Below are 17,174 nucleotides of genomic sequence, written 5' to 3' on the forward strand. Positions count from 1 at the left end.
TATATATATAAAATATAATTATGTAATACAATTTAACGCATTATTTACACAAAGTCAATACTTTTTCGATAAAACAAAAACAAAATGTCTAACAAAAAAGTCCCACACACTCAGTCAGCAATTAAGCAAGCGCCAAAAACAGTCAGCCAGAGGACGCAGACGCACCAGCCAAGGCCATACGCTCAAATTCAAATTACATTTTTTTCTGTGCCACCACGAACCGAGGACACAAACTCCTCGTGTGCAGCGAAATGCCACTACGCCCACTATAGTTACCGTACACAAATAACTATTTCCTACAGTTAATTTTTCTATCAGTAAACCTTCATTATAGTCAGAATCCTCCAAATGACACTGTTGGCAAAATTAATCCTGAAAAACAAATCGTGCTTCCCTTTCCCATTCGTTCAACGTTTGATTTAACCTATAACCTAAAACCATTCACACATATATTCATTCATTCATTCATTCATTCACCATGTTTAAGACTAAATTTCTATACTATATATACTGTAGTAACTGTGCAAATAAGTGCCACTTTGCACACTAGTTACACAAATAACTATTTATCGTCTATTATTGACTGATTAAACATTTTCCGGCTCTTATTGACTGAACCAGTCAGTGACAAACACTGTGCAGTATATGGATGTCGATGAACCGCGATATCTCAAGTCTTTAGAAGAGGGGCTATTTGGGACAAACTCCTCAAACTACATGCTAATAGAGTTTCTCGAGGATGTAACTAAATGTGGATTCTCATATAAGAAAAATACCCCCGCCACAGCAAACCTGCAGTCTTAGCGAATTTCCATTTGCCTGATTGGATTTACAAAAAAAAATGTCTCCTTAAAAATATCACTTTACTCCCTATTTAAATAAAATTAGTTTAACGAGTACTTAGGTTTGCTGCAACAGGGAGGGTAAAAGTGTTTTTTGTTGTAAAATTTTAATATTGTAGTTTAGTAATAAATGAATGTATTTTCTAAATTTGATCAAAATATGTTCATAAACAAGCAAATTGCTAACAGTTGACTTATTCCCCATAAGAATAACATGGGAATATTAAATTTACTATTTTTTTGAATTGCATAATAATGGTTCAATATAGTAAATTATTTGTTTTTTTTTAAAGCTCTACAAAATGGTTTGGAAAGAAATTGTGGAATTTTGGGTTTTTAGGGTAAAAAATGGGAAAACCTATTTTTATCCCATAAAACCCCGTTTCGATCCATAGTCCGATCATGCTGGTTGTTCGAATAAATGTAGGTTTACACGTTTGTACCAAATGTAATAAAAATCTGATAATTTTTGCTTGAGTTATCGCGCTAACGGACACATGACACACACATATATATATGAAGTTGAACGGCCTCTAGGGACCTCAAAACTAAAAAGCAAATCGGTCCCGGGTCCAGGTCTTACCATGAGTACTAAGGTAATAGCTTATTCCCTATATGGGAAATTCGCTAAAACCTCACTCTGTCTAATGCCAGTTTGGAGGCTGTAAAGGGGAGTGGCAGCATCGTTATTATTGTTGTTTATTTAATTTTTTATTATTGTTATTCATTTTCATTATTTATTATTGTTACCTACTAATTTCATTTCTATTATTGTTATTCTTTTCATTGTTTATTATTGTTAGTACCTAGTATAAAACACAAACATTCACTGTTGTAGCGGTCAAAACTATTATCTTTGTAAATTGGTGTATTGCCGTTGGTAAATAAATAAATAAATGCCAATTGAGGAAGTAGATGGTGGTATTCCGCGAACCTATTTCTTCCACGGTTAATTGCATGAACACTTATTTTCCTTCTACAAATTTTCAATTCAACATTTTCAAGCAAATATAACTCTTCATTACTTGAAAAGGACATTGTCTTTTGATAATATCGCCTCTTTTGATAATAAATACTCTATAGGCTTACAAAATACAAAGCCAATTAATAATTAAACATTCAAAAAAATATTTACTAAAGCCATTAGTGCACCTAATTACTGTAACTCCTCTTTTATCAGTGGAATATTTCCAAACAAATGAAAAGTTCCAAAGATTAAACCCCTGTTACAAAAAGGAGATAAATTTAAAATGTCAAATTATCAACCTAATTATCATTATTACCAGTTTTTTATAAAATTTATGAAAAAGCAATGTACAATAGATTGATTGCTCATTTTGAGGAAAATAACTTACTAGATGGTGAGCAGCACGGTTTTAGAAAACGGCGTTGCGGCGTTCTGCTGTAACAGCAGCTTTTGAATTTGTTGAATCAGTCATTAATACAGTTGAAACTAAAACTAAAGTAGTAGGTATATTTATTGATATTACAAAAGCTTTAGACAGTATCCAACCACTCACTAGTGATAAACAAATTGGCTGGATTCAAAATTCATGACCCAGTTTTGTCTTGGTTAAATGTAATAGAAAACAATATTTTGAACTAACAAAAGCAAATAAAAATCATTTCATTAAGGAATAAACGGTATCAGCATTCTGAGACATACTTTCTCCCATAAGTTTGTCAACAACCTTTATCATGTGTAAGCGGTGAGAGTAAATATACGGAAATGGGATTTGTAAAATTTTTTCAGAATTTAAAGGACTATTTTTAACATATTAAATTTTTATCAAAATCGTTTAGGCCATTTGTGGGAAAATCCAATTTTCCCGTTATTTTATGGGGTTTTATGGGAAGATAACATAATTAATTTACAATAACTTTTGAACCGTAATTTAACCATTATTGTGGTATAGGGGGAGAAAGTAAAAATCAGAAATAACATTAATCAAACAAGGTGTATTACAAGGCTCAATTCTAGGTCCACTGTTATTTTTAATCTATATTTATAAAAGAGGAAGTTTGTATATATATTTGAACGTTATAAAACCGCTTGACAGATTGTAACAAAACTTTCAGGCACTATACAAGGATGGTTTGTGTGAAGTTAGGTGCAGATCCATCAAAGGGGCTCTGCCCCAGTAGCACTGGAGTTTCTCATGTTAACCTTATGAGTACTCCAGGGCTGTGCGAATAGTTCGAAAAACGAATCGAATCCGAATCTTTTTAGAGATTCGATTCGGATTCGAGAACGAATCTACTGTTTCTAACTGGATTCGGATTCGGAATCGATATTCGAATTTACTGGTAAGAGATCCGGGTTCGGATTCGATATTCGAATTTCTTGGAAATAGATCCGAGTTGGGATTCGATATTCAAATTTACTAGATTCTGATTGAATATAATTTTCAATATAATTTTTTAGACACTAAAAAACTACTTGTGCACTCCGATTTGCTGTTGACTGGTTCATGTTAGGAACCTGACCAACTTGGTGTTAGGTTTTAGGCATTAGGCACATTAGTGTAGGTCGCATTTGAACCCTATCTTGGCTATCAGTAAACTTAACCTCACAGTGTGAGTTGTTACTTGTAATAGTAATGCAGACATAGGCTTGTGTGGAGGATTAACACCGAGGTGTATAATAGGCTGGGCCTATGTTTTAGACTACACAAATTGGTAGTCCATCACTTTTAGCGAGTAACTTAGGCCAAGGTGGTATGCCTAACTTATGCCCAATTTTTTAGTTTCAAAACTTCAAATAGGTAGGCCTAAATTTTATAACTTTTTTATTTGGCCCATTTCAAGAATTTTTTTAAGCAATTCCCTAAGTTATTTCAGCCCCAGAAAATGTGGTCTAAAAATGTGAAAATTGGTACTGCTGACTTTCCTCGGATTTGGATTCGACTCTGAACAGGTTTAAATATTCGGATTCGATAACAGCTTTAAATTTCAGATTCGGATTCGATCCAGGTTCGATAATGGCTGTAAATTTGAGATTCGGATTCGACCCAGATTCGACTCGGGATTAATTAAAATATTCGGATTCGATAAAATCTGTACAGCTATGATTCGGATTCAAACAAAAATTTCTGGATTCGCACAGCCCTGGAGTACTCATATTTAAATGGAATTATAAACCTTAACAGCTGGTTCAACTAAACTATTTGATTCTGTGATGTTCAATAGCATTCAAAGTTAACAGGTTTACCAACAGGGTGCAGCACTATTATTTTTTTAAATTTATGACAGCTAATTTGCAAACAAAAGGTGAGTGAGCGTAGCGAACTAACTTCAACCTGGAGGCGAGTTAGCGTAGCAAACGAGCTAACCCGAAGGCAAGTGAGTGCAGCGAACGAGCTCCAACCTAAAGGTGAGTGAGCGTAGCGAAAGCTCTGCCTGTATACAAACTTAAAACTTGTGTTGGATCAGTCAAGGAACTAGAATCTTCTATGCTTCTATTCAGGAAAACTTTATTGAACTTAATAATTACTTTTGCTCATCAATTATTGCTTAACACTACTAAAACCAGTGTTACTTAGTTTAGTACAAAACAACACAAAATGAATGATTTTGAATCAGTAGAAGTTGGTCTAAATTACTATTAAATTAACAAAATTGAAAATACTATGTTTCTTGGTTTAACAATAATTGATAGTAATTTGAGTTGGGATCACCAAATTGAACAAGTGGCCAAAAAGGTCAAATCTGGATTATTTGCTCTGTACAAGCTATCAAAAGTATGCAATCTAGAAACATTAAAAACGGTTTACTATGCATATGTACTTGCAAACATCAATTTCAGAATCTGCATGTCAATTCTGATTTTACAAAAAAGAGCTTTAAAAATAATCCGTAGTCAAAAATGGCAAGATACTGTAAAAGACCATTTCAAAAATTTTGGCATTATGACTGTTAATGTATTGTAAGCTTCACTTTGATGATTTGGGTTTACTAGGGGAAAGTCATACTTACTAGAAACCTAGAGGCCTACTAGAAACAGGCAAAACATATCATGCCTATTCATTCACAAACTAGAGTTTTACAAAAAGAAAACAACATGCTTTTCGGATAATTTTATAATAATTTACCCGATAACATTAAAAAAAGTTAGTATTATTAAGTTTAAAAAATGCCTAAAGAATAATTATTTAATTTCAAGACCACTGTATTCATTGGAAGAATCGTAGTATGTTTAGTCGTTAATGTAGTCTTAACAAAATGTGTTGTTGCAATTCTATGTACTAATTTCATGTACAATTACAAAATAAAGAATGTTTGAATTGAATTAACTTGTGAGAGTATATATAGCTAAGGCTACATGTGGTGACTTTTTTCAGATGACTTTGTAGTCGCGTGGCGGTGGCCACAATAGGAGACATTTCAACCTTTCATTTGACTTTTTAAATAGTTTCGAGATGTTATATTTGATTTTTTAAATTGTATCATTAGTTATGGAAATAATTAACGAATTATGACAATTTTGATGTGTTTTTTGATTAGGCCTAAAGAATACATTGATGTTTTGACTATTATTTACAGTGTTATACAATTGAACCGAATCTTTTCCTCCCTGTGCGTCTCGTTTTTCGGAATAACCGTCAATAAGACAGAGTGCGTCGCTCCTCAATTATTATACAGAGTGGGCCGTTTGTTAATTAATGCTTATTATGTTTTAATCACATTATGCTTTAAATCTGAATGATATTCAGAATGTATTAAATTAGTATTGTTTTTTAACCATTTTTAGGATTTTGAGGAATTAAAATATAATGCTTAATGAAATATAGCTTTTTAACACGTTCACTGCGGCAAACATAAAACAGGCTCTCACCGATGGCGATGAGGCCCAGGCAAAGCCCCAGCGCGCCACCGAACACAATTGGCATTTAAATATTTCAGTCGCTGACCAATCCCAAAAGAGCAGCGGTGATTGTGCTGCGTTACCCCTGAGAGTGGACGTAGTTCACTGAAACACCCTAGGGTAGCAGCACTGACTTGATCCGTAGCCAGTGTCTTTGTAAGCATTGCCAGACGGGATGTTACGGGAAATTTTAGTACCAACCTACACCAAAATAAAGCTTGCATTCTAAGCTACAGGCTGGCAATGGCAACGGTTTTAACGTTCCGCTTCAATAGCTGAGCTCACACTGACTGTTCAAAATTAAATCATGGGAACGGCCGATTTCGACCGCTCCGCAGCAAACGTGTTAATTGTACCCTGTGTGCGTCCGGGTTTAAAAGATACAGTCTTTTAAACATAAATATAAAAATCCATCTGCAAGAAAATACATTTGCTCTCACATTATTTAAGTACTAGAGGGCAGTTCCAAGTTAGTTTAATCAAAATCAAATAGGTCTAGTTTTGTTCTCATTTCCTTTTAATATCGGTTGACAGATTAAAATAATTTATTTTTATAATAGGGGTTATTAAATACATTATCCATACTAGTTACAGTTTAATTGTGAATGTTCTTTCTGCAGGCCTCTACCCCCGAGTTTCTCAAAGTGTGGGCCACAGCAGGGGGGTCCGCCAGCATTTTTTGGGGGTCCTCAAAAACATTCTATTCAAATTTATTTTTTATTACTTACACCAAATTAATTTGTTTCTGAAATAAGTAGTTTCGGTTTGTTAATTTGTTGATTATTTATTTTTTATACCTATTCCTTATTATAAATAAGTAATCTTTTGAAAAGATAAGCTTAAAAAGGGGGGGGGGGGTGTAATTGTATTGGTTCGCATTTCATACTTTCAGAAAGTTCCACAAGGTCAACTTATAACAATTTCATGTTAAGACTTTTTTTTATTAAATTCTCTTTAAACTCTTTAACAAATGTAGAAAAATACTTTACACAAACAAAACAGACTTACTTAGTTCCTTAAATCTAATAATGAATTGTTACTAACAATGAACATATTTACAAATTTGTTCTACAAAACAGAACATAAAACTAAAATGTTTACATAGTAAAATCTCACCAACTCAAAATTACTTGTGCACCATCACTATTCTATGCTGCATTAGGGATCAAAACTTAAGAACAAAAACTGATCAGTCTTCTTTAAATGGAAAAATGTCAATTCCTGAGTAAAAAACCTTAAAGTAAAAGCACTTAAAAATATCATTCCCTGAGCATTTATGCATATGAATTTAATGTCACAAACACTTATTAAGGCACTTTAATGTCACATGTACGGCACTTTGGATTTTAGTTCTTTACAAAAAGAACAGAAGCTCCTCAAGACTTGGATTAGGAGCCCGATGTAGAGATTGACTGACCAGAAACGCCAATTTGTGCGCATACTGGACAGGTGCTGGCACTCTAACTGTACCCTGAAACATAAAACAGTTCTTGAGCAAACTAGTATTGTAATTCAACAGTAACACTGCCAGTGTGGGCTTATTGGGCAGTGGCTGGAACCCAACTGTACATTGAGACACTGAAATAAGACTAGGTGACTACAAGTCTTCAACCACTACTATGGAAACCTCACAATGGCCATACCCCCGCCACAGCAAACCTGCAGATTAAGAAAATTTCCATTTGCCTGGTTGGATTCTCAAATTGATACAGATGTAATATACATGCTTCAACAGCAAGCAATTGTTAGGGATGAGATGCTATGATACCCTTGAAACCAAACGACAATCGTTAGAATGGAGTCATACTCTATTGGCCAAGATACAGCTCATAACACGTTAGCGGGACTTGGGTCTAGCGAGGGCAAAGTGCAAAGTTGTCAGGGGGAGGGTAGAGGTAAGTTAAAGACCGGACTGCAAACAGTTCTGCTGACTAACAGGTTGAGTCCCTGTGTTTCATGTACTTAAGCGCCTGTAAATTAGTCGCGAGGACAGATGACGCAACCTGTATGACAGTACATAATGTTTCTGAACTAGACTAGTCGCGGTTGTTCAAGTGCCAGCTCACGTGTCAAGAGCTGTACACCCAGGTAAAGCTTGACCCATTGAAAAGTCATGAAAGTATTTTGGGACAGACATTATACTGACACACACTCACACTCTCACTACACTCACTAATTAGAATTTTTAAATATTTCCTTGGCAGTGAGCTCTTGAATAGCAATGAAGAGCTGGATGAAAATGTTGACAGCACAGGTGGAAACATTTTATGAATCGGGAATACAAAAACTGGTACTGTCTTATGATAAATGTAACGTACAGGCTTCTCTATTTTCACTCCACGCTGTAAAAATAAAACATGTGATTGTAATTTCTTCTTGATTTTCTGTTTCTATTTGGTTGTTGTTTGGTTAGCAGTGGCAACTCATAATGCCCACGTTAATATTTTAAAATTTCAAATTCATATTTTATACATATTTTTGAGCCTATTTTAATTTATAAAGGGATTCTGCACGTCTACAGGAAAATATCTTTCATTTGGTACCAACCGCGTGTAATTTGGTCCTGTAGTATAAACAGGCTAGCTGTCATCGGTTTTGCAAGTTTTTTAGTATATAAGATTGCAATTTCTTAAACTCATTTAGGCCTACACAAGAATTTTCAATAATCTAACTGTCATAGGCTTATGAATAACATTTAATGGAGGCTGTAAGATACATTACCATATACTTAATCTTGGTGAAAAAGTGAATTGAGAATACAATGAAAAATGATTGTCAACCAAAACAATCCCCGACCCTATAGAAATAAGATTTACAAAACAACGCCAGAGTGAATTGATTCAGATATAATATACTTACACTCCAATTATAATATGTGTGAGTCATTTTGAAAGTTAGTCGCTGCATTTTATCAGGGTCGAGACCAATTGTGTCATGAATGACGTTATAGCTTGTGGGGCTCACCGTTCCCTGGTTGACGTACTGGGACACGATAAAAAAATCGTATCTGAAATATAGAAACTTGTATCAGTAATTATCAAGAGTTATAATAACTTTCTTTTGTAATTAATGAAGAAAACAAACACCAACATGCAAATTTATAAACATTTGACAGTGTAGTTTTACAGCTCAAAACAGTAAGCATGTCATGAGTCAGATAGCATTTATTTATTATTTCATATTTTTTTATGACAGACAAATTATTTCATATTTTTTTATGACAGACAAATCACTAATTAAATTTCATTCTTGTATTCCAGCTATTAAAATTCCAACAGTCTAGAACAGCATCTAACTGGCCAATTCAAAACCAACAACAAGAAGCTATTCACCTCTCTGGTAGAGTGATCACATCGTCGACGACAGTCCCTGGCCTGGGATTCCCCCTTTCACTAAATAGACGAGTGTTGATACGTTTTGAAACAACAATGAAAGCCAGCTTTGGTGCTTGGCCAATCACTTCGCTGATGGCGCGCTGCAAGCAAAAACATAAAGTCAGTTTGCACCAATTGATATCTGAAGAAAACTTATTACAAAGAGACTGCTGTGCCAAAAGTTTTGAAATGTTTTTAGTAATCAGAAAATAAAATATACAAATGAATTATACAAAGAATAAATACAAGTATGTCTAATAAACACTTGTGTATATTTGAGCATTGTTGTATGTCTAACAGTTACGGAGAAAATTATAAAATTGTAAATTAAAATTTCCAAGTTGTGGAGGAAACAAAAACTGCTTGTTTATATTTTAATCGAATTTGGCAAATTTATTTATGTAATATATAAGCTATAAACAGAAAACCCTTTTTACATTTTTTTCCCTGTAGTAGTAAACCCAAGTATTCAATAAAAATTATGTTTAAAAAAAGAAATATAATATGTCACAAATTTAAGAGAATATGTTAGTGAAAATCCTGCCAGGCAAATGAATTAAATTATTTTGCAAGTTTGCTGAAGCGGGGTTATGCCATTCTGTTGGTTCTGATATTATTTGAGTATCCCTGTCCATATCAAAATTGATCACCACAACCATCATCCATGTGCATTATTAGTATTGTTCTCAAAGTCTAAGATATTTTTCAGTTTATTTGAATGCATTTCTTTACTTCCCGTTATCAACTTGGTTAACTCAGATCTTAAAAGAAAAGGAAAAAACACATCCCCAAAACTTAATTTGCAACTCTTATACAACTCAATATTGTGCAACAACAGTTGATTATTTAAGACGGTGTGTATAATCTGTAAGCTTGATCTTATTTTTTAACTTATCTTCATTCTGTAGGTACTACTTCCTCTCCTGAGACGTGAATGTGTGTGTGTAAGCCTATTTTATTCCCATTATAGCCCCAATATGTAACAATACTTATCACAATATTACATTTGAAATGAATAGTCAAAGATAATACTTACTTGAATGTTTACAACCTCGTGTTCAAACACGTAAGGGATTTGTCCATCTCCCACTCCATCTCTGTAGATGAGAATATGTGATGGGAATGTGCCGTTGTGTTTTTTATAAGACTCAAGGGCCTCTGAAAATTGATACATAATAATTAGTTCTAGGTAACAGTAATATGCAAGTGAAAGTCCAGTATGATAACCACATGTCATATTTAAGTGCCACTGGAAAACCACTGCTACAGTAGAACCTCTGATATCCTGTCCCCTTCCGAAAGCCAATATTAAAATGTTCTCACATCTTTCATACCGTAAGTGTAGATGAATTGATGATCTTGCGTATTGATCTTATTAGTGACTATCACTTACAATTAATTGATCTGTTTGATTACATTTGACTGTGAGCGAATTTTCCTATAGGGACGTAGCTATTACCGTATGTAGCATGGTAGGACCTAGGCCCGGGACCGATTTACTTTTTCATTTTGATGTCCCCAGAGGCCAAAAACACAATTGGTTCAAAATTGTGTATATATATATATATACGTCCGTGAACGCGATTACTTGAGTAATTTTTGTCCGATTTTGATGAAATTTTGTTTAAAGGTGTAAGGCGGGATAAACTTGAATGAGTTCGCGAACAAGCATGATCGGACCATGAGAACAGGGTTATACAGGTTTTATGGGGTAAAAAATGGTTTTTCTAATTTTTTGACCCTCATCAAGTGATAAGTTAGCTGTATATACAGTAGAACCTCGGTTAACCGAGGAAATGATTCTATAAAATAATACAGGGCTAAAATGTCAGTTATACTTAATGTAAAATGCTTTAGAAACTTCAACTTTTTAGTTTAAAAGTATTTTCTAATCCATTGTAACATTTATGTAGCTGAAATAAAACACTGTATTATATAGACATACGGTTCTACTGTAGAAGTATTGTAAATAAGAATAACCTCAGCTTCTCATAGGTTTTGGTACACCAGGTCATGGTAGGTTTAGTTAGTTGATTATAAATACTGTATTTAAAGAGTATCAGTTATTGATGAATCGCCAGTTTTTTTGTCTAGAGTCAAGCCAGCAACAGTAGGTTGGATAAACCTGCCAAATCGTTATCCAGTCAGGGGCTTGGCCCCGTGTTGGCCAGTTATAAGGGCTATTGTATGTAGTCCATACATACAATAATTGTTAATAAAATAAATAATAAAATTTAGGATTCTAATGTTCAAGAACATTAGATCCTAATGTTGGATACAAGTAGTAATGATCCTAGTTCTAAACCAATTTCAATTACAGTGTTATTGTTTGATCCCAAGGAAGATTACTTTAAACCTGCAAGGACATGTTCGATAACACTCCGTTCACAAAAATTACGCAAAGCAATTCCATCCCCAATTCACCCCACTGTTTTTAAAACAACACTTCAAGAGATGAGATAAATTTAAATAAAAACAAACAATTTCCCTCGACTACCAACAACAGATGATAGTAATGTGTGGTTGAATACTTACTAACGATGTTCAGAGCAAGGTCATTTGAAAGTTCTTCACCCGTAGAGTGGTGGGATACTGCAGAAAAGTATCTAGACATTGGTTTGTTAAGTGATGCCACCATGGCTCCAAATGATTTGCCTTTCTGTTTGGAATCATGGCAAACGTCGAACCCAATTGTCATCAAACCCTGATAAACAATTTAATATGAAATAAATGAGTTAATTGTGCACTGTATTTTAAACTCAACTGGATAGTCACTGCTAAGAATGTTGGTATGGGACAAGGATATCTTTTTATATTATTCCTGGTGTAGTTAAGTTTACATATTTTATATTCTATATATATTTTTTATGAGTCAAAATAAATTGTCAAAGATGTTATAAATTGAATAAATACATTATATACTGTATACGTTCTTTCAATTTATTACCTTATTAAAATCAGGTGTGATTATTCGTTTGGATTAGTGCACTCTGTTAATTTATTTCAGCTTAACCTGACCAATCAATTGTTTTATTAATACTTATAAAGTCAAACGGGGTGAAGCCCTTGGGTAACAACTAGTAATTATATGCTTTTTATTGCATATTTGATCATGGTCTAGGTTCACTGTCGATAAACATGATTAGTGATAGTCAAATCCAGGAATTTCAAACCCCAAATCATACTATAAATATAATTTTTTAGCATTCAATGTCAACTTTAAATAATGAAATACAAAATTTAGATTCACAAGCAAAGTCTACTCTTACTTATTAAATATTTACTTCACCTACAATAAAGCATAATTTCCTGAGATTTCAATTTCATAATTATTTTAATCCTGGTGACAAAAGATAACACACGGGTCTCTCGTTAAATGGATTCTAATACAAGATTCACGATTCAAAGTTCTCAATTTCAAGGTTGACTCAGTCACCATGATTAATCATTAGCTAAACAAATTTCAACCTAATAAAACCCATCTTTTGAAGGTAGCTAGCAAGTCAGAATAAAAACCTGACCTTAAGTAGATCAATCCACATTATCTTGAGATGAGAGTTACAATTGTTTATGCATCTCACTAACAACAGTCCTTCAATTTACAATACAATTTCATACTATTTTGTTGAATACTTACTCCCAATGGCATCTGAACTGACCAGGGGGCTCCTCCGATTTTACAATTTATTTGAATAGCTACTTTGGTAGCTATACTCATTACACCTTTCTTGCCCATATTTTTTGCCAACAGCACCTGGGTCGGAACTGTATAAACATAAATGTATTACTTTTGTTAGGTATTTGAAGAAGACCACAAAGTTGAGTATAAGTTCAATTACAATGAGGTATTAGGAAATATATTTACATCCACTAACAATTTACCAACACCATATTAAACTATAACGAGAGGTCGTCCAGTGGTCGAAACTCGACCAAAAATATGTAATGTACTCACTTCTCTATTTTCACCCCACACTGTAAATAAAACATGTGATTGGAGTTTCTTCCATTTTGTTTTGATTTTCTGTTTATATTTCGTTGTTATTTCGTCACCAGCATGGCAACGCATAAGATCCATGTTAATTTTTTCAAATTTGTAAACTCATTTTTTGTGCTTATCTTTGAGCCTATTTAAATTTATAAAGGGATTCTGCACACCTACAGGAAAATAGCTTTCTAACGGTATGCGTAGATTTACCCCACGATGCACACAAGCTGAGAAAAAAGGTTTTAAAGAAACATGCTTGCCTATTAATATATAGATAGATATTCTTTAAACAAATTTTCCATACAGTAGACTCCCTCTTATCCGGACTCCTCGGGACCGAGGCCAGTCCGGATAACGGGTTTTCCGGTTAAACCGATGTCTCCAAAAACTCGTTAAAACGGACTGTTTACTGTGATATTCGACTTAAATTTATGAGAGCATTGTATTTAGAGACGTGATCACTGTCCTCAAATCTTTCCCACGTGAACAGTCGTTTCAGTACTGCCCACTTCCTGCCTATCTAGTCCAGTTAAACTTATGTTCTGATAAAAATTGTCCGGTTAAAGAGATGTCATTTCCGCCGAGTGTAGTCCAGTTAAACGGATGACCGGTTAAAAGGTGTCCGGATAAGAGGGAGTCTACTGTATAAGGAATAAGCCATTACCGTGGGCGGGTCTCATGGCAAGACCCAGACCTGGGACCAATTTTGTCCCAAAGGAAAAAAACCCAAGAACAAAATCTTGAATAAAAATCATCCCATTTTCATTTAATTCAGCACAAATGTAATAGAAAGCCTAAATTTCAAATCAATATGATCGGATGGAAACAGGGCTTTATGGGATATAAATTAGTTTTTTCCATTCATAACCCCCATAGAAAAAATTCTGTTTCATTCTTAGCTATTTTTAGACAAAAAAAAATCAATGAATAATTGCACATGTTGAATCGTTATACGCCATATTAACAATATGGTTATTTAATGGATATCAAATATTTTAATGCAATTTAGTTATTTATTAAGCTTGACAAACAAAAAGCTTTATTGAAGTCAGAAGGAACATAAATATTCCATTTCATTCATTAAACTTAAACTTATTGATATTCACAATAGGTAAGTAAACAATTATAATTGACAGATATAACTTTTTTGTTGCTAGCAATATTATTATTCTATTAAATACTATTAGTAAGCAGAGGTTGGTTTCAAATTTAAAATAATTATAATGCACGATAAAATTCACCTACGCTCGGTCAATAACAAGATCTGATGAATCTAATAGGAAAAATTAATTTACACTAAGTCCTAAGAAATTCACTGTTAGTCTGAAGTCAGCAATCAACAAGTAATGTGGCGACTTGAAAACATTATGTTTAACAAAATTCTCATTCAAATACTGAATTTACCTGCTTTAAAACTTAAACCATACACCACAACAATTATTAGTACCCACTTACCTGCTCGATCAACCAGGGACTTTTTCTTAATTGCAGAATATCTATCTGCCTTATTAGACGTTAGAATGACAAAAATCAATTGAGGAGACATGTTAGAAATGCAATTATCAATTGCGTTGACGTACGTCTGCGTACGGTCATCAGGAATTTCACATCTGAAAAAATTCAAACACTTGTAAGGGGTTGGTTTATACGGACCAAATATTTTCTTTATAATGAAATTGGTGAAGCATTTTTTTAAGCGTGTTTGTTTGAATGTCTCTAAAAAGGAAAGACTGGTATTATAATTAAGATATTCTTGAAACCTTATTAAGAGTCACACATTTCTCATATGACTGGTTTTTGCTTAGGTTTCTTTTGTTTAAGGCTTATCTATTATAATATTAAAGTGATACAATCAAATTTTATGTAAACGTTTAAGGTTATTTACCAAATAAAAATATAAGCATATGATAGCTTAGAGTGTGTAGATTTGCCGAAAAGTATTGATTTGCACGAATTTCCTAAGGGCTCTGCCCCACAGGCTGATTTTAAAAGGGCTACAACTGGCATGCTTCCAAAGTTTAGTTGATAAAACAGCTGGTCAGTACAATGAACTGGTGTTTGTTTATTTACTCGCAGAAAAATGTTTGTAACACTTTATGAAGATCGAGGAGGGTTATGTTTGGCTTTAAAGAAAGGTGGTATACGTACAGTAAGTGCTCAAAGTTTCATTTTTTTATTTATAAAGTAACTTAAAGCTACATGTAAAGACACTTGACTAAAATTGAAGAATTATGTTAAAAAATGTCATTCATGAAGCATCAATATGAAGCAATTGATGCTATTGCTACACTAAGGTATGTTGTCATATTCTTTTGGATCTATTAACATCAAAAGTAGGGGTTTGAAAGTACTTATACTTAGTAAGTAGGTTTACACTTAATCAGTTTATATTTTCAAACTAAATCACAGAGTTGCTGTATTTTAAAACACACATCAGCACCACTTTAGGTCTCTAGGTCACATTTTCTTCCCGTTGCAAAGCACGGGTATCAGTGTTGCCAGGTGTACGATTCTTTTGCTCCTTCCCCATAAAAAATATGTAACGGGTCAAATGTGTAGGGGGTAAAATAACGGCTAAACCACAAAACTTAAACAGCTGAATGTAAGCTGTTGTTGTGCCCTAGTCGCGACGCTAAACTGACATCGCACCTAACCTCAAATTCCAAGATCGCAGACGACGTTGGTGTCAGTTTGGTTGTTTGGCTGTTCGACTGCGTCTGAGGGCGGGACACGGGAGAAAAGAGGAGCAGCGGGGCCACCTTTTGAGTGGTACGCTGCTGTAAGCATGTTAAAGCTGTAATGCGCCTACCTTTGCTGACACGGGACTCAGCTGACTCTGTTTGTGCTGACCAATCAGGGAGCGTTTTAACTTTCGTCTCGATTCTGAGACGAAGGTGAAGAGAAGAATAAGAATTGTGAAGGATTGTCATTCGTATTCCCGGCTTTTGGGGCATTCGTTTTCGCTAGTTCGTTCGTTCGTCTTGAATTTGAGATTTCGTGTAACTTCTTCGTCGTTTTAAAGTTACGTTTCGGCAAGCTCTGAAAGCTTAAGTTCGAATAGTTTTGTTGTGAACGTGTGCAGGAACATGGTTGGTTATAATTTCGTCGACTGGTGAGTTTCGTAGTTAACTTCTCTGGTTTTCGTATATTACTTGACCAGTTTTCGTGTACGAAGCTTGGTTGAACTTGAAGGCTAGGCCTGATTCGCAGACCTAGTCATACGCCTTAACCAACTAATTTGGTAAAGTATTGCAGTTAGTGAAATATATTTTCGATTAACGTTTCTTAATCCGTTTTGGGACTTTCTTTTTAATTCTTAAAACCCTTTTTAAAGTCCCCCAAACGTTCCAAAGCTTGTTCCAGCAGACAGGTTTCAGCTGGACAATTTCTGTCGAAGTTGGTTTAAGTTGAACACGTGAGGAAGTTAAAGTTTTAGCTTTTCGTTTTCAGCTCAAGGAGCAGTTTAATTTTTAGTTTCAGTTTTTTTATCGTTTTGTGTCTCACTTGGACAACTTAAGCCAACTTGTTTTCTTGTTTAATAAATTCGGACTCTGTGGGAGTTAGGCTAGGTTAGGCCTATTTTGTACTAACCTTATTTGTTGCAGCTTGACGACTTAACTCCGTAGGTAAGCGGAGTGACTACTTAGCTTACTTGTTCACTCGTTAAGTTAGCTAGTAGAGTTGCATTTAGATATTTGCCCACAGAGTCAAGTCAAAATTATTAATTTCCCCACAAGCCCTAGGCTAGAGTGGTGATTTCGAGTTGGGTGTTTGGGTAACCCGCAACGTTCGTCTCGAGCTCTGACAACCAGGGCTATCAAATTTAGGCTATCCGAATCACTATCGACTCCTGGGAAACTCCCCGCGACCAGACTAGGGCGAATCCTGGGATCTCATTTTTGTACCAGTGGCGTAATTTCCCTCTTGTCGTCCGCCAGGAAAATTACGTCACAAATAATGTTGAAAAATTGTACGATAATTTTGACGTTGTGTACGATTTTTTGTCATAATGTACGATTATTTTTAGGGGGCTAGAAAATAAACTATTTCATATTGATTATTATACATTTAAGAACATTTCCCACTTTCAATATATGAAAAAAAGG

At 34.3% G+C, this 17,174-nt stretch overlaps 1 protein-coding gene across 1 annotated transcript in view; it reads right to left on the reverse strand.

Moving 5' to 3' along the window:
- Window positions 1-6,636: 6,636 nt before the first annotated feature.
- Window positions 6,637-17,174, reverse strand: part of LOC129000110 (piwi-like protein Siwi) — a 43,058-nt gene continuing 32,520 nt past the window's right edge. Inside the window, exons 12-18 of the mRNA XM_054427007.1 lie at window positions 14,524-14,678; window positions 12,718-12,845; window positions 11,616-11,784; window positions 10,117-10,238; window positions 9,039-9,181; window positions 8,566-8,713; window positions 6,637-7,177 (exon numbers count right to left, since the gene is read on the reverse strand). Of these exons, the coding sequence (XP_054282982.1) occupies window positions 7,061-7,177; window positions 8,566-8,713; window positions 9,039-9,181; window positions 10,117-10,238; window positions 11,616-11,784; window positions 12,718-12,845; window positions 14,524-14,678 (982 nt within the window). The 3' untranslated portion in view covers window positions 6,637-7,060. The remainder of the gene's footprint in view (window positions 7,178-8,565; window positions 8,714-9,038; window positions 9,182-10,116; window positions 10,239-11,615; window positions 11,785-12,717; window positions 12,846-14,523; window positions 14,679-17,174) is intronic.

Source organism: Macrosteles quadrilineatus, unplaced genomic scaffold (genome assembly GCF_028750875.1).
Source record: "Macrosteles quadrilineatus isolate MER2022 unplaced genomic scaffold, UCM_ALF_1.0 Scaffold_8__2_contigs__length_117827958, whole genome shotgun sequence".
Classification (NCBI taxonomy): domain Eukaryota; kingdom Metazoa; phylum Arthropoda; class Insecta; order Hemiptera; family Cicadellidae; genus Macrosteles; species Macrosteles quadrilineatus.